Raw genomic sequence first — 24,126 nt, forward strand, 5'->3', positions numbered from 1 at the left:
AATCCAGTCCAGGGCTGTGCCACAGATGCCCATTGCTGACAGGGCAGACAGGAGGATGGAGTGATCCACAGTGTCGAAGGCAGCAGAGAGATCTAGAAGAATGAGGACAGAGGAGAGGGAGGCTGCTCGTGCGGCATGGAGTGACTCACTGACGGAGGAGCGCAGTCTCTGTCGAGTGGCCCGATCTGAAGCCAGACCGATGGGGGTCTAGCAGGTTGTTGTTAGAAAAGTTTCCGGGGGTTAGAACCGGAGTTCTGAATTGTGAAGGCTCTGACACGCCTATTTAAATCGCCTACAATTGCTCACAAGCAATATCAAATCAAAGCTAATCTACTGATAAATTCCACAGCTATTTAAGCTATTTAAGACAAATGTTCAATCACTCTACAGGTATGCAACCAGTAGAAGTGATTAACAGGTAATAGACAAACAAACTGGCTCAAGCCCTAACCCTTGCTGTTCAAATGAGCAATTTAAAAATCAACGTTACCGTGTCTAGAGGAAAGTCCGCAGCGATACTAAACACCTGGTCAGAATGATGCACTTACTGACTAAGGACAACTTTCACGAGTCTAATATACGCTAGCGTCGCTCTGACACGCCTATTTAAATCGCCTACAATTGCTCACAAGCAATATCAAATCAAAGCTAATCTACTGATAAATTCCACAGCTATTTAAGCTATTTAAGACAAATGTTCAATCACTCTACAGGTATGCAACCAGTAGAAGTGATTAAAAGGTAATAGACAAACAAACTGGCTCAAGCCCTAACCCTTGCTGTTCAAATGAGCAATTAAAAAATCAACGTTACCGCGTCTAGAGGAAAGTCCGCAGCGATACTAAACACCTGGTCAGAATGATGCACTTACGAAGGACAACTTTCGCGAGTCTAATATACGCTAGCGTCGCTCTGACACGCCTATTTAAATCGCCTACAATTGCTCACAAGCAATATCAAATCAAAGCTAATCTACTGATAAATTCCACAGCTATTTAAGCTATTTAAGACAAATGTTCAATCACTCTACAGGTATGCAACCAGTAGAAGTGATTAACAGGTAATAGACAAACAAACTGGCTCAAGCCCTAACCCTTGCTGTTCAAATGAGCAATTTAAAAATCAACGTTACCGCGTCTAGAGGAAAGTCCGCAGCAATATTAAACACCTGGTCAGAATGATGCACTTACTGACTAAGGACAACTTTCACGAGTCTAATATACGCTAGCGTCGCTCTGACACGCCTATTTAAATCGCCTACAATTGCTCACAAGCAATATCAAATCAAAGCTAATCTACTGATAAATTCCACAGCTATTTAAGCTATTTAAGACAAATGTTCAATCACTCTACAGGTATGCAACCAGTAGAAGTGATTAACAGGTAATAGACAAACAAACTGGCTCAAGCCCTAACCCTTGCTGTTCAAATTAGCAATTAAAAAATCAACGTTACCGTGTCTAGAGGAAAGTCCGCAGCGATACTAAACACCTGGGGCCTCATTTATAAACGTTGCGTAGGCACAAAAGAATGCGTACACCACTTTCTAAGCAAACTTTGGCATTTATAAAAAACGAACTTGACGGGAAAATGTGCGGTTCTCCACGGAAACTCTGACCCATGCGTACGCACATTAACTGGAGAAATGAGAAACTGTGCCTTTAATGCTCGTGACGTAAGACCAGGAAAACGGGAAGTGAAACAGGATGTAAAAAGGTATAAAGATTTGCTGGGAGTTGTGGCTGGGTATGGCTGCTGTAAGGACGTGCGTCGTCCCTGATATACTTATTAAAGTGTTGTATTGTTGAATCTCGCTATACGGGTTCTCTCCCTTCCTAAGTGCAACACAACATTTGGCGACGAGAGAAGTCGAAAATGATATACAACAAATACCACGGTGTAAAATAAATCAAAATTGATTGTTGTTGATTGTACTCTTAAAGGGTTCAGATTTTCTGCATGTTTACACTAGGACTCGGAACTATACTGTCCTCTCAGGTCCTTGCAAAAACGGATAAAAGCCTCTCTTACAACGAATAAACAAACAGCTGTTTGATTGATGCTCCCTGGAGTGCCCAAAAAATATGATTTAGGATGATAAATATAAACGGAGATGTTGTTGTAAAATAATCCCTCAAATATGTAGACGAATTGTTAAACAATACTTCATGTTATTAAATGTATTCTCATAAATAATATGGTGAACAGTCGGACAAATTGCGCTGCACTGATGCCGTTTACAATGCGTCAGTCGGGCAGATACGAGCATAGTTTCATATATTATCATATTCATATATTACGTTTTATAATCTGTTTATTGTTATAAATTTGTGTTCGTTTTATCTCTTAATTTTGTAACTGTGTTTTCAATGGTGCTAGACAAATAACGTGTATTATTATTATTATTATCATCGTCATCATCACATTCGTTGTGCAGAACTGTTCGTCATTTACAATCAATCAGGATAATTCCCACACCTGCGTAAGCATGAAACCTAGGACGTGCGTACGCCAAAAAATATTCTGATTTATAAAACAGTGCATACGCACGTCCCACGCCAGTTTTCCTTTATAAATCACAATCAACTCTAAATGTGGCGCAACTTTGCCAGCTTCATGTCCCGCCCACAGTTGCCTATAAATAGGCAGTGAAACACCCCTAATGAATATGCATTTCACAAAGACAACAATGCCAAATGCTGAAAAGAAGGCCAAGAAAAGGGATTTCAGCCATTTGATTGCCTCTGAAAAGCTACAGGTGTGGGAATTATCCTGATTGATTGTAAATGGCGAACAGTTCTGCACAACGAATGTGATGATGACGATGATAATAATAATAATAATAATAATAATAATACACGTTATTTGTCTAGCACCATTGGAAAAAAAACATAATATATGAATATGATAACAATATATGAAACTATGCTCGTATCTGCCCGACTGACACATTGTAAACGGCATCAGTGCAGCGCAATTTGTCCGACTGTTCACCATATTATTTATGAGAATACATTTAATAACATGAAGTATTGTTTAACAATTCGTCTACATATTTGAGGGATTATTTTACAACATCTCCGTTTATATTTATAAATCATATTTTTTGGGCACTCCAGAGAGCATCAATCAAACAGCTGTTTGTTTATTCGTTGTAAGAGAGGCTTTTATCCGTTTTTGCAAATTAACTCTTCGTATATGATACGTGAGAGGTAATATTTCATTACATTACATTACATTACATTACATTACATTGCATGGCATTTAGCAGACGCTCTTATCCAGAGCGACGTACAAAAAAGTGCTAATTAAACACAAGAACAAGTGCAAAGAGGACCTGAGAGGACAGTATAGTTCCGAGTCCTAGTGTAAACATGCAGAAAATCAGAACCCTTTAAGAGTACAATCAACAATCAACAAATCGATTTATTTTACACAGTGGTATCTGTTGTGTATCATTTTCGACTTCTCTCGTCGCCAAATGTTGTGTTGCACTTAAGAAGGGAGAGAACCCGTGTAGCGAGATTCAACAATACAACACTTTAATAAGTATAACAGGGACGAAGCACGTCCTTACAGCAGCCATACCCAGCCACAACTCCCGGCAAATCTTTATACCTTTTTACATCCGGTTTCACTTCCCGTTTTCCTGGTCTTACGTCACGAGCATGAAAGGCACAATTTCTCATTTCTCCAGTTAATGTGCGTACGCATGGGTCAGAGTTTCCGTGGAGGACCGCACATTTTCCGGTCAAGTTTGTTTTTTATAAATGCCAAAGTTTGCTTAGAAAGTGGCGTACGCATTCTTTTGTGCCTACGCAACGTTTATAAATGAGGCCCCTGGTCAGTATGATGCACTTACTGACTAAGGACAACTTTCACGAGTCTAATATACGCTAGCGTCGCTCTGACACGCCTATTTAAATCGCCTACAATTGCTCACAAGCAATATCAAATCAAAGCTAATCTACTGATAAATTCCACAGCTATTTAAGCTATTTAAGACAAATGTTCAATCACTCTACAGGTATGCAACCAGTAGAAGTGATTAACAGGTAATAGACAAACAAACTGGCTCAAGCCCTAACCCTTGCTGTTCAAATGAGCAATTTAAAAATCAACGTTACCGTGTCTAGAGGAAAGTCCGCAGCGATACTAAACACCTGGTCAGAATGATGCACTAACACACCTTCAACCAGAGAGGAGGCAACTCATTCTTGAAATCAGCTTGTGTAGTAATTAATTGGAATGAAACCTGCTTACTCTTGGCCCTCCATGGCACATGATTGGGCACCCCTGCTTTACAGCAAGGCAAGTCCAGGTGAAGTGAGCTTCATGTAGAAAGAAGGGAGAGCAACTTCAAGAAGCCTCTAAAACCCTAAAAGCCCTGCTAAGTCTAATCTCCATACGATGCTATATCATGGAAGAGTAGAACCTCTTTATAGTCAGTCAGAAGTGTGTCACATTGGAGCCTCACAGTGTCAAACTCCCTCAGGCAGCTCAACTTCAAAGTCTTAAACAGGTGCCTTCACTCATGGGGGGCTGTGTCTTAATTAACACTTCTGCTACATCACATTTCATCATTACTCTATTCAAGAGGTGGTTATTATTTGGCCTAATCTACACAGCTAGTGTTTACATGTATAAACACATTTACACAGCCAGATACATACTTGGATGGAGTATGTTTGGGAGGATTCTGGGCCCAGCTGCTTAACCTCTGTGGCAAATGTGATAATGTGATTAAGCTGCAGATTTGCCTGTGTTCAGCACATTGTGGAAATTCAAAATCGTACTATGTGTATGAGAACCACTTCCTTTGGCCATCAGTGTCATAGTTTCACTTCTGGCCGAAAATAGTACTGTGTGGGTCAATCAGAGCAGCAACTCTGAGATATTACCCTGAGATATTGATTGCTGAAACATTCTCCAGATTTACTTACTGCTGATACAAAATGATCAAGAAGCATCAAGGATGTGGGGGGGGGTTAGTTGACAAATGAGTAGTGTGTGTGATATGTCCATCGAGCATCGTACACGCAAAAACATCACCTTTTCACATTGAACATTCAACATTGGCTACATTCTTTTTTTCCCTATTTGTATTTAAGAAATGCACTTAAATTAAAGATTCCAGTCATGCACAGCCCACATAGTGTCCGGGTAGTTTAGGGGCAATGTAGGAGACATGCACAGATAGATGGCCCAATGCAGGGAGGCTCTACTGAAGAAACGGCAGACACCCACACAGATAATTCAGACACATATCGGCTCACTGCTTTAAGAATAACGTTGTGACAAATTTAAAGGCCGAAACTTACTTAACTATCACAGCATGAGCAGAGGTGAATCTCATCTAGTTTTGACGGACTGACAACGAGATCGACTCTGAATCCATATCAGGCGGCTTGAAATTGATTAGCAGGATGGGCTTCAGGGCAGTACATAATCAGACCAAACCATAGATCCGTGCAGAACACTGCAGACTCCCCACACACCCATCTCTGATTCTTCAATGTTGCTGATCATGTTTCTCACTGTACTGCGACAGGCAGGAAACTTTCGGGGCTTTTTTTTCGAACACATTTTCACTTCATGATCTAAATGCAGTAATTGCCGCATTTGAGCTCAATTATATCCCTGGGGTATATTCTTATTTTTGTTTTGTTAGGAATGTGCAAATAAAATTTATAAAAAGATATATATGGGCACAACTGTTTTAGGCAGGTGTGGAAAAAATGCTGTGAAATAAGAATGCTTTCAAAAATAGAAATGTTGATCGTTTATTTTTATCAATTAACAAAAAGGAATGAACAGAAGAAGTGAATGAACAGAATAAAAATCTAAATCAAATCAATATTTGGTGTGACCACCCTTTGCCTTCAAAATAGCATCAATTCTTCTAGGTATACTTGCACACAGTTTTTGAAAGAACTCAAAAACTATGCAGGTAGGTTGTTCCGAACATCTTGGAGAACTAGCCACAGTTCTTCTGTGGATTTAGGCAGCCTCAAATGCTTCCGTCTCCCAGACAGACTCGATGATGTTGAGATCAGGGCTCTGTGGGGGCCATACCATCACTTCCAGGACACCCTGTTCTTCTTTACACTGAAGATAGTTCTCAGTGACATTGGCTGTATGTTTGGGGTCGTTGTCCTGCTGCAGAATAAATTTGGGGCCAATAAGATGCCTCCCTGATGGTTTTGCATGATGGATAAGTATCTGCCGGTACTTCTCAGCATTGAGGAGACCATTAATTCTGACCAAATCCCCAACTCCATTTGCAGAAATGCAGCCCCAAACTGGCAAGGAACCTCACCATGCTTCGCTGTTGCCTCTCGCCACTCATTCTTGTACCGCTCTCTAGCCCTTCGTTGAACAAACTGCTTTCTGTTACAGCCAAATATTTCACATTTTGACTCTTCTGTCCAGAGAACCTGCTGCCATTTTTCTGCACCCCAGTTCCTGTGTTTTCGTGTATAGTTGAGTTACTTGGCCTTGTTTCCACGTCGGAGGTATGGCTTTTTGGCCGCAATTCTTTCATGAAGACCACTTACTGACCAGACTTCCCCGCACAGTAGATGGGTGTAACCGGGTCCCACTTTCCCACGGTTTCTGCCAATTCTGAGCTGATGGCACTGCCAATTGCGGAGGGAAGTAAGCATGATGTGTCTTTCATCTGCTGCACTAAGTTTCCTTGGCCGACCACTGCGTCTACGGTCCTCAATGTTGCCCGTTTCTTTGTGCTTCTTCAACAGAGCTTGGATAGCACATCTGGAAACCCCTGTCTGCCTTGAAATTTCTGCCTGGGAGAGTCCTTACTGGTGCAGTATAACTATCGTGTATCTTGTTGCTGTGCTCAGTCTCGCCATGGTGTATGACTTCTGACATTAAACTGTCTTCAGAAACCTCACATTGGAAGCAGAGTTTGGCTGTTCCTCACCCAGTTTTAACCCTCCTAACAGCTGTTTCTGTTTCAGTTAATGATTGTGTTTCAACCAACATATTAAATTGATCATCATTAGCTCCTGTTTGGTATAATTGCTCAATCACACACCTGACTATATGCCAAAAAATCCCTGACTTTGTGCAAGTGTACCAAGAAGAATTGATGCTGGTTTGAAGGCAAAGGGTGGTCACATCAACTATTGATGTGATTTAGATTTTTCTTCTGTCCACTCACTTTGCATTTTGTTAATTGATACAAATAAACTATTAACATTTTTTCACACATACCTAAAACTTTTGCGCAGTACTGTACTTTATTTTCTTTGCTGGTCAGAAGATGCAAGCCACAGAGGTAGTGGGAGTGGAGTAAGCGTGGTACCCCAACACATCAAACTTTTGTCTGAATTGTAAAGCATTACTCTAATCAAATAAAACACTGCACTTTGGCAGGGATGGCTTCCAAAATTCTGCTGATAATCAAGAGAGAAAATCAGCATTGGGTGGAAACAATGGTTTAACTTGACTCGTGGAGTCGAACAGAAGTGAGCACGAGATGGGGAGGATTGGATTGTGGTGACACCCATACCCTCTCGTGACACTGCAGGTGATACATCCCGCAGAGCTAATGGCTCCTGCATCTCCATGTTCAGTGGGGGCAAACGGCGGGCAAAGGCCCCAATTAGGTGTATCATTCAGCAGTGTGGAGCACATCCATCAGCCAGCCGCCTGTCCTCACCTGCTATCTTTTTAGGTTCTGTGTGTCAGAAGAGTGTTTCTCTGGATAAGGATCCGGGTTTCGGACCTGGAAAGCTGAATGTGAGTGACTAAGACCCTGCTGAAAATGGCAGCAGCTGCAAAATATGCTGCTGCAAAATATGGCCCTCAATGCATTATCTGCAGAATATGCAGCTGCAAAATATGGCCCTGAGTGGATTAACACGGTACAAAAATGCAACATTTTCAGCTTTAGTTCCTGTCATAGTGGATGCTGTGAAAAAATATCAAGGAACACATGGATTGCGAGGTCTTCAGGATTTAGTATTGCAAGCTGCACATGTATAGTACGATTCCGGCAATGTAATTATCTGGCCTTAAAACATTAAATTCATTTAGAGAATAATTTATTCTACTGAAATAAAATGGAAAATTCGGAATGGTCTGAATAACACCTTGTATTCAACAACACGAGACTTTTCTCATTTTCCAGGAAATGTCTTGTTGCTATGGCGTCTCCATGGCAATCCCCTGAAGTTGCCACCGCGCAGCATATAGTCGCTGTGATCACAGCGCAGCGTTCATAAAGAACAACTCAAAATTACCCATCGAGCATGTGCCTAGCTGAACGCAAGGGTAGCTGTAAGGCGCCGGATCAAATGTACGGCGTATCTGGTTTGGAAAACGGGCTCGAGTGGTACGTGGCGGTTTGGCGGTCGGCAAACGTGCGCACGCTAAACCCAGGAACGGACTCTGTGATGTGCGCTCTGGTGCATCCACTCCAGCCTAATTACCTGACACTGAAGCAGCTCCACGGAGGACTATTCTGAGTGCAGGCAGCGTGGCTTTTGTGTGGGAATAAAGGCGGGTGACGCATGCTGCTGGATGTATGCGGTGGAGGGGGGTTCTGTGCGTGTGTGTGTGTGTGTGTGTGTGTGTGTGTGTGGAGAGGGCGGTTGGTGCTACTGCATGCACAACTGGATGAGCTTGCTTTAGTAGGCCGGGGTAGAGGCAGCTGTCGCCGGCAGGAGGGCTCATTCACGGCCGTAATGCGGCTTTCGTACACTGGGCCTGGCAGTGCAGGGGGGGCTCGGGGGGCTGCCCTTGGCCCGGGGTGCGTTACTGGCCCCTCCTCCTCCGAGGATTCGCAGAGCTCCGAACCGTGTCCCCGCTCCCGGACTCCCGATGATCGGATCCGCACCTCCTCTTATTGGGGTCGCCCGGGCTGCCGTGAGTCATTAGAGCCGCCGCGTCCCTGCCCACCCACCTGATTAAAGGTCCCGCGGAGGCGAGCGGTCCCGCGCTAATCACCGCGCATTAAGGCCCGTTCGCACATCTGCCTCTGCCAGCGCGGGTACGCTACATACAGCGCTATTCAGAGAAGCGCTTTTCAGTTCCTGCGGTAATTATCACTTCCAATTATAGCTGTCGGTGATTTCTCAACATAAATACGCTGCCTTCAACAAACACACGGCCCCGCTGGGTGATGGAACACAGAGCAGAAGATGGGGAGTGTTCCTGTTTGGTAAAGATATGTAATATGTACAGTGTATATATACACATACTGTACATACAGGATTTGCAATGGACATTTTGTACGGTGTAGATGGATAGAGTCCGTGCTGAATTCCCTGTTTACTTCTAATGTCTGGCTCAATTAAAATTATGTTGTCAAATGGACACAGAAAAAATAGCTCTGTACGACGCGTGTGCACTTTCTACATAAAACGCAGCATTTCTACATGGGCACCTTGGACACTTGGTCCACCTTATGGACAGCCAGCATGCGCTCCCTGAATAGCATCTGTTAGCTGTTCTAGAAGGTTCCAGATTTATGGAATTGGCCCTGTGATATTCGCATTTGTCTCCATTAGCTCCTGTCATAATGATTTCAGTCATGGCACAAAACCGAATAACCTTACAGGGAATATGGAGAGATTAGTGTTCGCAAACACTCAACATTGCACATTTGCGACTTTGAATTAAAATGATTTGCTTGTCATTTTCACAAAGGTAAGTATTCATTTTGTAAAGTACACACATTAGAAAACTGTATTCATCAAGCATTCTTATTTTCCCTCAATAGATATCGTGATTTCATTTCAGATGATTGCCCATCTCTCCATACTTTTGTGTTGTGGGATTAGTGGGTGTGTCTATTTGCTGATTTATTGTTATCCTTGCACAACAGACATATGAGTTTTAGCCACAGGAGTCAAATGAACAGAATCAGCAATCGATTATAAAACCTAGCCATCTAACCATAATAAGCAAGAAATAATAACGCCTCCATTATATGGTTATCTTGCTTCATTATAACCTTCTTAATTATCAGGATGTTTTTTTTTTTTTTTTTTGACTACTACCACCCTCTGGTGGTAAGTTGGTAAATCACTGATGCACTCACTATAGAATACATATGAGCAAGAAACTGTTACACACCCTTGTATTATACTATATTTTAACAGTCCTGGGGCTTTACCCCTCTGTCTCTCACTCTGGCTCTCGTCCCACTTGCAACAATTCTCTCGGGCATTCCTCCCAGGGAATCCTTGCAAACGACAACATGTTCTCAATTGATCTCCCTGGTTGAAGGTACAATAGGCAAGATTTTTGTGTTAAAACATTGTTACAAGACCATTGTAATGCCCTTCCTATCATTGAAACAGGCTCACTGAAAGTCTGCCTGTGTTGATAGTCCTTAAATTCGGGTTTCAAAATATACAGTTGACGGACCGACACTGTATAAAAACATTGTATAGCTGTACAATAATTCAAGCTCATTGGTTGAAAATTCCCACAGCCAATGGCGTGGCGGGTTTCAACGTCAGCATGTTGAAGGGGGAGGGATAAACAGCGTTGTGGTGTTTGTTGCTGTAATTCCTCTAGACCGTTTGAGGTCTAAAGTCACCGATTGCACCTTTAAATAAATTATTTAAATATACACTCATGAGCATTATATTAGGTATTTATTAGGACTTATTTGTCTTCTGCTGCTGTAGCAAGCATTGTGTATTCAGAGATGCTCTTCTGCATACCGTTGTAATGTGTGGCCATTGCATGACTGACATCTTTCTGCCAGCTTTGACCAGACTGGCCATTCTCCACTGACCTCTCTCATTAGCCATTCATAGAACTTAGATGCCCACAGGACTGCTGCTCACTGGGTGTTTTTTTGAAAGAAAGAAAAACACAGCCATACGATGCTTTGTGCATGTTGTTTCTAGTATTACCCAGTGTGATGTTGTAACATGTTTATTCCTGATCCTGAAACACATTAGTATCTAAAAATAGAGCTGGAGAACTGCGTTCCACGGCTATGCTTTCTTTCCCAGTTTGAATTGAATTGTGGATCCCATATCCCACATAACTTTGTGAGAACGGGCCCTGAGGAGAGGAGGCTACAGAACTTGCTGTTCAGGGTGTTTACTAATCCTTCTCTGCAGGAGAAGGCTACAGTTTGAATGCCTCCATTTCCCAGGGCTGCAATATTAGCCTTGGTATCTGCACCGAGTGCAAAGCAGAGAAGCACTTCAATTCTGACGGTTACGTGAAAGGCCTCCAAAGCCCACATTCAATCTACACTTTGCTTCACTCATTTGTAAATTTGTAAGTAAATATTTACGAAATTAAACAAAATGCTCCCCTTAAGTATAATGTCCGTTTAGACTACGGAGCTTTCCAATATCTACAAACACGATTACTGGAAGCAAACTACCCGACATGTATTATTAAAATATGTAGCTTTTCAGAAACAAGGTGTTCTTGAATAGCCCCTGAATCAGGACCCCCTGCCTCACCTTTTCGTAATAGTCCACATTCTTCTCAGCAGTGCACATGAAGGCGGCCTTGATATCTCCCCTCATGCTCTTCTGCCACCTCTCCCAGTCTCCTTTCAAGGCATTGTTGGCAAACTCCATTTTATCTTCCAGTTTATCAATTTCTTCCTTAAGCTGTTGACAGAATGGCAAAATTACTAAACGGATCATGGACTACATGTGAAACAGGAAATTAAGTAGCCAAATGCTATATTACCAAATAAAAAAATGAATTACTTCACTGACGAATCCGAGAGATCCGATCAAAAGGTTATAGCATGTTAAATTTTTCATCTAATTGCAGTTTTATCTTCACTCAAGCTGATGATACTATGCATATGGAAACGTTGGCAAAACCAGTGACTTAGCAGTGAGTTTTAAGGTTATTCGTGAAGGATTGTACTCATTTGTGGAGAATTCTCAGTTTTATGTTTTCCCGGGAGGACAAAATAGAAAAACAGGGGCACCTCTTTGGTTTAGCCTGTACTTACCTTATTTCATGTTGAACCCTGCTGCGATAATCTCATACCAGGCACAATAATGTATACAACAGATAAAAATGATTTTTAGTTTGTACCTTTAGGTCAACAAACCTATTCAACCTTTACTTCATAGAAATCAACACTAAACCTAAGGCAGCTAGTTCTTTGAATGTGTCTCTTTTTGGGATGCCAACATTCATGAATGCATACTGATATTTAACAGAAGTACTGGCTACATGTAGAATCTTGGTCTGCCATCACAGAAGGTGCTATAAAATGCAGAGGCAATCAGAGAGAAGGGTACAACATGAGGATCACTTTAGCTGCTGTACTAATACCAGGGAAGAAAGGGTAAAGGTACAGACAGCCCTTTCACCACTTAACCAAAAGGTAAGTATTCAGAAAGAAAACGGTTTTAAGTAAATTCCCGGTAGTTACCTATACAATGTTAATTGAAATGAACTTTATTTTAAAATATATCGACATTTGGCCATTACATTGCATTCTAAACTACTATTAAAGTGACCCCAGAGAAAGGTGAAAAGGGGGAGGACAGCTTGTGACTAGTACACCATCGCCTGAAGACTGAACAATGTCTGACCGTCATTTCTCTTTCTTCTGCTGGAAACGAGTGAAATGACACGTGAAGAGGAAAGGGCCGCTCCACTGCCTTATGGGATGTTTACTTTGTTCTCCTTGCACAGTCCGGCGGTTAATTCTTTTCGGCTGATTGACAGTGTACTGTGCCCTTGTGTCTTGCATCATAAAAGAACGTTTAGATCAATGCCCAGTGCTATGTCCTGAGTGCTACAGTGTCAGCATGTTTTTGTAGTTTCCAATCGGTCTGGAGCCAATTTAAGCCCTGGAAACAGAGTACGAGGTCGCACCAAATCCCAGCAGACACTGCAACCCTCCTGGATGCTCCAGATCCCTGGTTTAGATTAACTGGAGTGGTGGTTCATTGAATACAGATGGCTAAAAGTGTGGAGCAGTGGTGTCCAAACTTTCTGAGCCCACATTGGGTTTTCAGGGACCGAACGCCTTATTAGATTATAGCGAATACTTTTACATAAATCAAAGCTGCACGCACACTGCAACTAGCGTGATGCATGCAACAGGTGTAGCGCTTTTCGCGACCAACCGAATTTGCATTATGTACTCCTTCTTACATTTTTCTCCTCGTCACATGCCTCAAATCCTCATACGACCTGGATACGCTGCCGGAATAGAGGACTTCGCATGGGTACTAACACTTATTTCCTGCACAGCTTGGTGAAGAAGGAGCCGGCAGAGGTAGGCTAGGGCAAATATAACGATGAGGCAAATACAGCGAGCACACAGGGTCATACTGAGGCTGATTACGACCCCAGTTAGATGAGTCACAGTTCCAGAAGACCCCGGTATCCGATTACTCAGAAACTATTTGAATTCACAAGAAAGACGATGTCTGAAGAACTCAGCGGTTCCTAATCTTTAGCAAGGAAGTGTCACGGTAATACTTGCAAAAACACAGCATTATAATAATCGTTCAGGCACTACAGGGGGGCCTGGTTCCCGTTTCCCCACTTTAGATCTGCAGAAAGCCCTTTGGAATTAGCTGCCCGTTGACACTATGGCATTCGATGCCGGTTTTGTTTGCTTCTCATTTTGGAGATCGATGCGAAGCTCCACAGGCCTCGAGTGTGTGTTTATTTGCCAGCACAGAAGAGGTGATTACACGGAGCTTTCATGTGGAACAAGCAGTGTCAGAGGATTGGCTGCTACAATTGGTCACCGCAGCATCTCCAGTGACGCTCAGGACATTTCATTAGTGACAGTGAGTGCTCCCTGCAGCCACAGGAACAGAGGCTGGCACACACAGATAGCTCTCTGCAAAACCACCACGTTCGCCACTATACGCCTTTGCGCGAGCATGTTATGTATGGGGGATGGAAAGTCCGGGCAAAGAAATGTTTGACGAGAGGTGTTAGGCTTAAGAAAAAAGAAAAGAAAAAAAAAAGCATTTAGACACTCTTGGAAACATGATGACATGAGGATAATTTCTGCAGTCAAAGTGCAATATTCTTTATGATAGTGATTATGATCATGATTTGTTTCCCGTTTCCATGACTAATTTCCTGTTCACTGACACTGTCACCCACATCTCCAACATGCATATCTAATCTCAAAGGCCATGCTACGTGAAAAAGAGAACTGATCTGACAGGAGCATGCACAATGCACTTCATACCTTCCAGTCGAAGTCAGATTTATGAAATTCAGGGACGATTCACGTCTTTAATTCCAACTACCGATTGCAGGTACATGACATACATGCACCGAAATCCAGTCATCGTTTTAAGTGCTGCCGTCTAATGTGCATCTTAGACATTTCTGCCATCCAGTGGTCAGACGCAATATTGCATCCAATTAAAAGGCTTCTTTGATCCACCACCTACACTTTGACCACTTTCAACACACAGCTTTGTGACTCCTTCTCTTCGCTGAATTCCAGTTTGGAAAGCATAACTAGAAGAAAAACAATATGCACGTACAAAACAGCCATGGTCTAATTACTCTCACATCAGTGAATAGCCACGACTGTGACCTGTAGACCGCAGTTAGTTACATTACCAGTTTTACATGAGACAATGTATCCTCAGACTAAAGTTATAATTTTGTTATAATCTGGCATTCCCTATACACATGACTCACAGGTCTAGTATACCATATTACTATGCTAGGCCACATGATGCAACAGTTTAGTTAACAGCATACGCAGAAAGACCAGGTTAAAAAGACGGATACTAGAAGCTTTAGCTAAGTTGAAAAAGCAAATGCCCACATACAGAAGTCTTTCGAAAGGAGGACCACAATTGGATTATCTCTGGTAACATTTTAAACAGCAAGCAATGTGAAAAAGCTCAAATGTGATCTTTTTCAAACAAGTAAATTATATAAATACCAGGAAATACTACAAAATGTTTAAAATTTCCAAATCACATCCTAACCTACAAGATATTGTTTCTGTAAAGGTTGCATTCAAGGTGGGACATGAGAGGTTCACAGTGTAACACCACAAACCAATCCCTTTATGCAGACCTTTACTGTTTCCATCAGAGCACTAAACATTAGCCAATAGAGGGTATCTGGCCATATATGACACCTTTTCAATAGGGTGCCATTTAAAATGTTACCATCTCAATGCCAGCGCTGGTCAGAAAACCCAAGCCGAAAGTCTAGCCGGTTAGAGGTGAGGCCTGCCCCGTCTCTGTACCGTACCTCTTCGATTTCCACACCGAGTCTCTGCTCCTTCTCCTGCTTGGCTTCTTCTGGGTTTTTGCCAAGGAAGCTCGCAAAAACCAAACCCAGAACCTTAGAGTCCTTCAGCAAGTGACACAATGCAAATGTTAGCAGTCAGACTCAGTAGCCAGTGGACTCGATTCACGTGACCACGTTTACGCTAAAACTATTCGACAGAGCAAGCTGCATCCAATCCCCAGCCGCAACGGCCTCCTAGGCTGGGACTAAAAGAAAAAAAGGCCTTTATGTGGTAATTATGTTGTTAGGGCATTGAAAGTGAAAATTTCATGGGAATGAAATTTGAAGGCTTTTGTTAAACGGGCGCTTTTAAGTTGCTGCTGCCTGATCGCCTGTTGGCCGCCTTTCTGCATGACAAAGAGAACTGCTCACATCACAGCACGGCTGAATGGGAATCAAATTCGCCCTGAAATGACTGCATTTCTAATTGAAGGATAATAATTGTACATAAATCAAACGAGCACTCCTCTGTCTGAGTCTCCTGTTAACTAAACATTCACGTAAAAAAATGGCAGTCATTAGTAAAGCGGCTCAAGATTTTATCGGCACTTGAAAAGGTTGCCTCTTCTAAACTCCATATAACCCAGATCCACTTCATTATCGAGTGAAATGTCAGCAATGCTGTTTGTGCATGTAATTCTGTTGTACACTGTAAAATGCAGCATACCCCAGCAGTTCAGCATACCCCAACATTTGAAGAACAAGCTGCCTTAAACACATTGAGTAAAGCAATTCAAAATATTTCATTTTATAGTACAAATAGTACTTATAGTACTAAGTTAATTAAGTTAACCCAATGCAAATCAGAGTTGCTAAGATTATGTTAAGTTAATGGCACTTGGTTTAACCACTATTAACTCAAAATTCCTTTGATTCATAGAAATTACATGCATTTCTTGATTTAACTGTTAACTCAACTAAAAATCAACTAAAACAGTTTTAGTTTAACTTAACTCACACTCCAGTTTTAGTTGTAATAAGTAACGTTTACTCAATCATTTAATAGATATGAACTTCCCCAGCTCAAATTTACCTCGTTTTTTCCAAAAAAACGGATTAGAATTTACTAAAAAGCGAAGATACAAAAAATTCAATCAAGCCCCTTAATGGAATAAGTACTCCTCACTTAATTTTATGAATTGAAAGGCCTTTGAAGTAATTTGTGCAAATGGATATTCAAGTAAGTGGAACTTGACAGATTTAAGCCTTACTGACAATTACAATTTTTGTCATTCCTATTTCAAAGCGAGAATGGCAGTTATGGTTAACGGTGCACTTCAGAACTTCTTGCATACTTTCCCAAAGAGAACGATCAAAGACTTACACATGTTCTGCAGGGTGAGAGCTGTGGCCTAAATGACCTCCATTGTGATTCTAAGCCGCAGGGAATCAGCCCCTCATAAAGATCCCTATTAAAGTGCACTGTGCGGTCCACCGGGGTGCTGCTCATTCCCACTTCATAATTAAAGTCTGAGAAAAGGTCACCGACAGGCTGCGGGGACACCTCAGGATTTGTAAAGCAATATAATTTTAAAATGGCCGCCCCCCCCCCCCCTTCCTTGCTCTTACTAGCCCTGACAGCGAGCTCAAACTTCTGACACTGAAAGGACACAGCAGTTCTAGGCAGTTTAATTATACGATGATTATCTCCACGATATTCAATAATATTTATACTCCCGCTTCGGGAACACGCCGGTTCTCATGAGGACTTCTCAAACTATCTTGAGATATTTAGATAATCTTCGGAACAGACATGTTCCAATATAGCCGTAGTCCTCTTCGGGCTTAAAACGGATCGCTTTAAAATGAAAGAAGACGCAAGGGCTGGAAAGACGCTTATTACTAATAATCTTTTGGAAAAAGCTAAAGAGCATCAGCCGCAGGAAATGAGTGGAGGGGTCATCAATAGCAGACTTACATCGTCTTTCTCTGCCATCTTATTGGCTAGTGCGTCACTCTTTGCCTCCAAATCAGCCTGAATATTGTCTCTTCTCCTCAGTACGGCCTGAAAGAAACATAGCAATTAAATGTCAGCAAAACATTCATAATATCTTAAACCATGTTATATGCTGTCCATTTATATCATGTCACTAGAGTCTAGTGTCCAGTTGACTTACGGCTTTAAATATCATTAACAATGAACACAGCTTCACCGTTTTTGCTGAGACACTGGGCTCTTTCCAATCGATGATGAGAAGATGAGAGATGAGAAAAAGAAGTGATGAGGGGGAAATTGAGAAAACGTGAATTAGGCAAATGTAATGGACTTGCTCCTTCAAACGTCAGTTCGAGGCCAGTTAGACGGGTCAGATGCGGAGAGATCGACCCACAGGTCACAGGTCACAGGATACAAATCACACTTTCCGAAAACATACTTCCGCAAAGGATGTGCTCATGTTTCCTTGCAGAAAAGGAAGTTCCTCATTTTTACTTCTCGCTCCAAGAAGGAACATCTAACAGGTTGGAATGTCCTTAACCCCTTATGGGCAGATGCGTCCTGCATGTTACATCTCCCTTAACAGACGGATGCTACGCCAGCGTTGTATTTGATCATATGACCGTCTTTCAAGGCACATGACTGTTGAAATTCTTTGTGATTCCTTGGCCTTTCTATGGGTTTTATATAGGGAGCCTGAAGGGGTCAAGATGGCGGACCTCGATCAATGAGCAAGGAAAAGGAAAAAAGAGGTGAAAAATAAGAAATTGGATTGAGCACACTGCTGTACCTTCACGGTGTCTGCACAGAGGACGTATTCGTGCAGGGCTGGCACCAGGTTCTCAGACAGCTGGGCGACCTGCTCCTCAGTCTCACGGCAGCATCTCTCGATGCACCCGGCCACGCCCTTGAGGGGATCCACCAGCTCCTCCTCGGACCCAGACCAGAGCGTGTACACAGGGGCAGACTCCTTCAGTTCCTCCAGGTACTCTACAGCAGAGAGTGCTTTCAAAACCACTACCATTCCATCTTTCATTTTATTTATTTATTTTTTTGGAGAGTTTGCAACCTAAATTTGAGGTTAATTGAACATAAAAAATAAACCCTCAATGAAAATGTTCATGCATTACTTCAACACAGCACAACATAAATTAAAGTAAGCATACTTGTAACCAGAAATTCAGCTTAACTTTTGTAATTTAACCGCTTGAGTAACATTTGGGTTCCCAGAAACTGTTCTCAGTGTCAAAAACCTGCATTACCACAGCTGCCTCACTAGTGCTTGGGTAGTGCCCAGCAGTTTTGGTATCCTTTAATGAGTCTAAGCTTTAGTATTTGAAGCACCGTTATCTCCATCAAGCAGAAGGCTCATGACCAAAGTCGGCCTACCCTTCTGTTCTTTGAGGATCCTCTGTGCGACTCTGTCCAGTGAGGTGATTTTTTGGCTGAAAGTGTCCACGTACTCATCGATGGCGGTAAACTCCTCCGGGCGGTTTTTCACACCTCTGACGGTGGCGGCCATAGCTCTGACTGTGTCCCCCATCCTACTCAGAAAGCCGGGGCCCTGCTTCTTGTACGAGGTGAGCTCCTGCACAGAACATGGTGATCAGACAATGAAAAACCATCAGCCCCCACTTCCAAAAACACACAAGATACATACGATCTAACACTCGAAAAGAGCAGTCACATTCAGTCATATTCAACACAAATGGGAAAATCAAAATGGGAAAATCATTATAGAGAGAATGTGTCATGGGGTATGTATTGAGTGGGTGACATAATTTGAAAGGAAACAAATTAAAATATGCTGCAGTTTGTTTAATCTTTTGAATGCCAATTCTACCCTAACAATAAAAACAATTTTTTGACATTCAAATAATGATTTCACGCGCACACACGCACGCACGCACGCACACACACACACACATACAAACACACGCACACAGGGCCTGTGATCATAAACATGTCTTATCCTCGTAAGTGAATTTACTGAGTGCTCTATTACTCAGGCCCTTGCTCGTCCGGCAGACAATGAGAGCATTGAAGCTGGCTGCTTGGTGTTTTACCCAGGCTTGTGCAGTGAGAAAAACCTTGAAGTCCTCGCTGCAGGACAGAATGGGGTGGTCGGAAATCCTATTGAGAAACTTGTGAAGAGCATTCCTGCGTGTCTCAATGAAGATCTCATTGAACCTGTCCACCATGCCCTTCATCACAAACTTCTCTGGGAGAGGCTGTGGAGAAAAATGCATCTAAACAACACGAGACTGACCAGAAATAAATAAATGCAGCACTACACCAAACAACTTTACCCAGAATTGCTTAAAACTATTTCATCACATTTTTTTTTCAGATGAATTTTACAATTAAATACATATAAAATCTGCGCTACAAGGCAAACGCTAGAAATACAGAAATTGTAAGCGCCTCAAACTGCAATTTGCCAGTAACACCAAAACATTTTGATTTTACTTTATCGCCCAGGTGCAATTTTACCAGAGGCATAAACACATGAACAAATTATAAATGTACATTTCTGACAGTAATGACTTTTGAAGAAGAGCCCAAAGGAAAGATACATACATGAACGATGAGCGTGGGGTGGGCCTCCTCCAATCTGCCTTTAAGCCAGAAGAAATCCTGATAGCGTCGACGGACCTCATACTCAGAGGAATCATACTCGCTCCGTGTGGTCTAAGAAAGAGGGACACTTCTCTCACCCAACACAGATTGGACACAAATTTTTCTCCCTACAGTCTCCCTCCATGGTCAGTAACAAATGTGCCTTTTCTTAGCACATTACACGGTAAACCGTGATTGGACGCACCCAACTCAGGCAAATTAATGTTACTGTAGCTATTGGGTGTACTAAAAACTAAATGTAGCTGCAAAGAGTAAAGTAAGAATTACACAGTTACTGAGCTTTTTGAATAGGAGAGAAGTATCACTGAGCAAGCCATGCTTGCAGGGCTGACTTGCTTGCCAAAAAGAAAATCAACTTAAAGCAAATCTGTTTGAATATTTTCCTGCAAAAGTATGTTATACCGTGTACCTTCAAAGAAGACCTACAAATCCCTTTATGTTAATAAGTCATTACAAATCTTTGTTTGAAAAGGCTGGCTGTGATTTGATAACCCAGTTGCCAGATATTTTCTTAAATCAGCACATTCCCTCACGGAATATGCCTGACTCTATTGAGCTGTGGGGACATTGCTCAAGAGGCCTGATAGCAAAGAGCAGCATGCCTAAAAGGGAGGCTACACAATTTGTGTCAACATGACTGGGTGAAAAACCAAAATTGACATTAACCAATTGTCCCTTACCACTTGGCAACCGACATACCAGAAGCATCGCAGCTGAAGTGGCTGTGCTTGCCGCTGGACTATCGAGTGTGCTACATCAGAGCCAATCTGTTTACTGTAGTGAACCGCCTATCGTGGTTCAACAATGTGTCTGCTGTTGCCTTCACCTGCGGTCCTGTGCAGCCCTACCTTGGTTAAGACCCTGTATGTGATGAATGTCTCTATGGCTGTCACATGACTCTCTGGATTATCCACGGTGACAAAAATGTCTTTTTCGTCTGCATCCTCTTCAAACTGATTGATCATGGAAGCTGGAGAGGTGGGCATGGAGGAATTGAAGAGACTCCCATCAGCCAGTGTTGCATCCTGAATATGCAAAGTATAGGCAGTGGGTTATTTCCCATTTAAATGAAAGTGATACAAAGGATCCAAAGGATACAAATTCCACGCACAAAACCTGGCTCATGTATTTAACTAGAAGGCGCATGTAGTTAAATACATACACAAGTGTCATGTTAAAAACTAGCCTTAGAACCAATATTGTATTAGTATTTGTATGTGGTCGGCTCTTCTAACTGTTTTCTTTATGGACAGAATGATCTTCCCAACACTTGAGGAGAGGACGGGCTCACAAACTGATTTAGGTTTGTCAAAACAACTGTGGCAGAACACGATAAATTCTATAAATTCTAGTAAAAAAATGTCATAATAAAATGTCATAATAAAATGTCAAGACCTGACATTCCTGATTCTGATATTCTCTTCCAAGGCCCACTGCAGTGCAGTGCAGTGCAGTGCCATTTAACACATCGCTAAATGGAATCGTGAAAACTGTAGTGTCATACTGTTAAGCCATCGTAGTAGGCTACATTATATTTAATAATTAATTATCATATTAATCATTTTATATAGGCTACAATGATGTCTAAACCAGCCAATATTGGCCTAGCTACATTAAATAACTATTTGACTTTAGGGACGGAAGTCGCATACAACATTTGAATACTAGTGATTTCTATACAAATGATGTTAGCCCATGACGTGTTGTAGCCTATGCAAAGTTTTTCCGGCTCAAACCTGACGAAGTCTCTTTTCCGCAGGACATTTTTTTAAATCTTTGTTATTTTATAATGGCATCCTGTAATAACAAGCCAAGTCAACTGTCAGCAGAACTAGAATTCCCCCAGTGGCGAGTCACATCAAACAACAAACGCAGAAGGTTGCTGGGTAGAAAGTGAAACTTTTATACCGGTTAGCCAAACACAACATAGATTACTACTAAACACCAGTTTGAGGTGGATAGTTCAGCAGCTCTTCATTACACGTACCCTACGTCACAATCTAAGCGAACACATATGATATTTGTTGCAAAAAAACAACCGAGTTAGCTTTCTGGCTAACAATCGATATGACACCGACAAAAGAGAACTGGAAGACAAAAAAAAACCATTTCTGACCACATTCCTTATACCGTAAATGAAAGACAACGGCGATATGATGATTTATCTCCATATTCATAGTTTAAAACAATGCTCAGTTGCCCACTGAAAAACCAGAAGCCGATTGGTTGCTGCAAAGGAAACTAACGACACAGCGTGACAGCACCTGATTAACTGAACTTTGACACACCGAAACGCATCTTAACACAGCTAAATCTTATATTTTGCGATTTTATTTGGTATTCCCCGACACACACACACACAATACAACTTTTGTTATTACTGTAAGGAAAATGTAGAATTCACAACTTAAGAGTCTTGCACATGTAGCATAGCTATAAAAATGATAGTCTCACATTTTAAATCAATCAACAGCAATGAGTTTATATCTACGTTTCAGAAGCAACTGGGCGCTGGATCCACGTAGCAAATAGCCTGTCCAAATCAAATCCACTTTGTTACAATAACTTCTCACGGAGTTACGTGTCCCAGCTTTTTGGGGTCTCTTCTCGTCGCACCGTCATTACCTTGCTGAAAACTTCCAAGTCGTCATCTTCATCTAGGTCTAGCATTCGTTCTGAGACGTCTGTTGTTATTTCTTGAGCTGAAGCAGAGTCCGCATTTGGGTCAACGTTAATTCCACTCATCGCTTGTGAAACTCAGGGTAAGACCTCATCAGCAATCTCTCTGCAAATTCACTTTCTGGCTGGAGCGAATATAACTCACTGCGCAGAAACGGAAATATCGCAGACAGGAAAACAGCGCACCTCACGCAAAAATGTGGGAAATCCAAACAGCTACGTTTTGCAAAACCACTGCGCATGGAAAATAGTAGCGTCCATGGCATTCTTCTGACATGACGCGGTATCCTGCCGGAACTAGCTATTAAACTGTAAGTATTACCTTGCACTATGCTTAGCAGAAAGGAGCTAAAATCAATGGCTATATGTACATTTTAAATCTTTTTTCTTTGTTTTCCTTACACAAAGTCACATCAACTGGCTGCCAACATCAATGTGCCCAGTGCTTAAAGTGTTGGGTTTCTAAGACGATGTACTATACCTGCAAATCCATCTTACTGTATATTAAAGCCACCTTATATATGCTGAATGGTACATGTATAGTATGTACTGTAGTACATACATTTTTGTATGGTTTAACCACAGAGAAAGCCAGACAATTAATTTTGTCTCAGCCCAGCGAAAATGCCCTAGACACTACAGGAAACTTGTGGTGAGACACCCTTTTCCAAGGAGTTGGACAAAGGGCAGTGCTTTCATATGTTTCAATCTGATAGCCTGAACATAACCTGCCCTAGACCAAGTTAGCCATGCAGCATAAGTCACTGTGGCATTATATCCCAATTTAATGTAAGTCAGCTTTGTGAAACAGAAACCCCAGGGTTAGAGCTTATGTTTGCTTGGTAACCCCATAGTCGTGCTTCACAGTACACCGACCCGGAGGAAGACACTTTACATGCAGCTTAACAGTTGGCCTTGCAGCACTCAGTCATCCAGGGGCTTGTTGCGGGACCCCTGCTGACTGAACCCACCCTAACCCTTGGCGACGCCTTGCAGGGCTACTGGACACAGGCATGTTATTAGGCAGGTCTGGCACTGTTCCCCACAGAACTAGTAGATGCACCTATGTTCTCTTTCTTTGTAAGTAGTCCTGGATAAGAGCATCATGGAAAAGAATATAATGTATATTGAAGTGTTTGTCCAGAAAGAATGGATTGTTGTAATCATATGTTGTCCTATTGACTGCAACTTGCAGTGTTCATTTTACAGAAGTGAATTAAGCCAGTGTTATTAAATACTGGTTTGATGACTCAGGTTTACATCATACCTTCACCTCCAAAAGCTGTTCTTTCCATATTTGACTGTTTCACATTAATTTAACCACTAGGTAGGTAGGGCAGAAACTGTGAACTATGTGCTATTTAGTATGATGTTGAATTGACTATGACTTCACGATTCATTTGTGTCATGGTTGTGAATTCATTATGTGCCACCTGAGTACACTTCTACCATGTTACAATAACATTGCTTAAAAATGGGTAATCTTAAAAATGGATTTTGACACCTAATGTTTTGGCTGTGTATCTGATCAATTCATTTAGATTTTTCCACCCCATGATGAGAGCAGCCTGCTTTACAGACATTGACATGTTGGTACTCCCATTGAGAGA

The 24,126-nt window shown here is 41.9% G+C and overlaps 1 protein-coding gene across 2 annotated transcripts in view; it reads right to left on the bottom strand.

The window, feature by feature from the left end:
• Positions 1-22,673, bottom strand: part of snx7 (sorting nexin 7) — a 28,724-nt gene extending 6,051 nt beyond the window's left edge. Inside the window, exons 1-9 of one of the 2 annotated variants that reach the window (XM_061240856.1) lie at positions 22,463-22,673; positions 20,686-20,862; positions 19,778-19,888; positions 19,264-19,428; positions 18,587-18,785; positions 17,988-18,187; positions 17,180-17,266; positions 15,223-15,324; positions 11,463-11,615 (exon numbers count right to left, since the gene is read on the bottom strand). In XM_061240856.1, coding sequence (XP_061096840.1) covers positions 11,463-11,615; positions 15,223-15,324; positions 17,180-17,266; positions 17,988-18,187; positions 18,587-18,785; positions 19,264-19,428; positions 19,778-19,888; positions 20,686-20,862; positions 22,463-22,582 — 1,314 coding nt within the window. In that variant the 5' untranslated portion in view covers positions 22,583-22,673. The remainder of the gene's footprint in view (positions 1-11,462; positions 11,616-15,222; positions 15,325-17,179; positions 17,267-17,987; positions 18,188-18,586; positions 18,786-19,263; positions 19,429-19,777; positions 19,889-20,685; positions 20,863-22,462) is intronic. The other variant, XM_061240857.1, reaches the window with a different exon arrangement.
• Positions 22,674-24,126: the final 1,453 nt, after the last annotated feature.

The sequence above is a fragment of the Conger conger genome, chromosome 4 (assembly GCF_963514075.1).
Source record: "Conger conger chromosome 4, fConCon1.1, whole genome shotgun sequence".
In the NCBI taxonomy this organism is placed as follows: domain Eukaryota; kingdom Metazoa; phylum Chordata; class Actinopteri; order Anguilliformes; family Congridae; genus Conger; species Conger conger.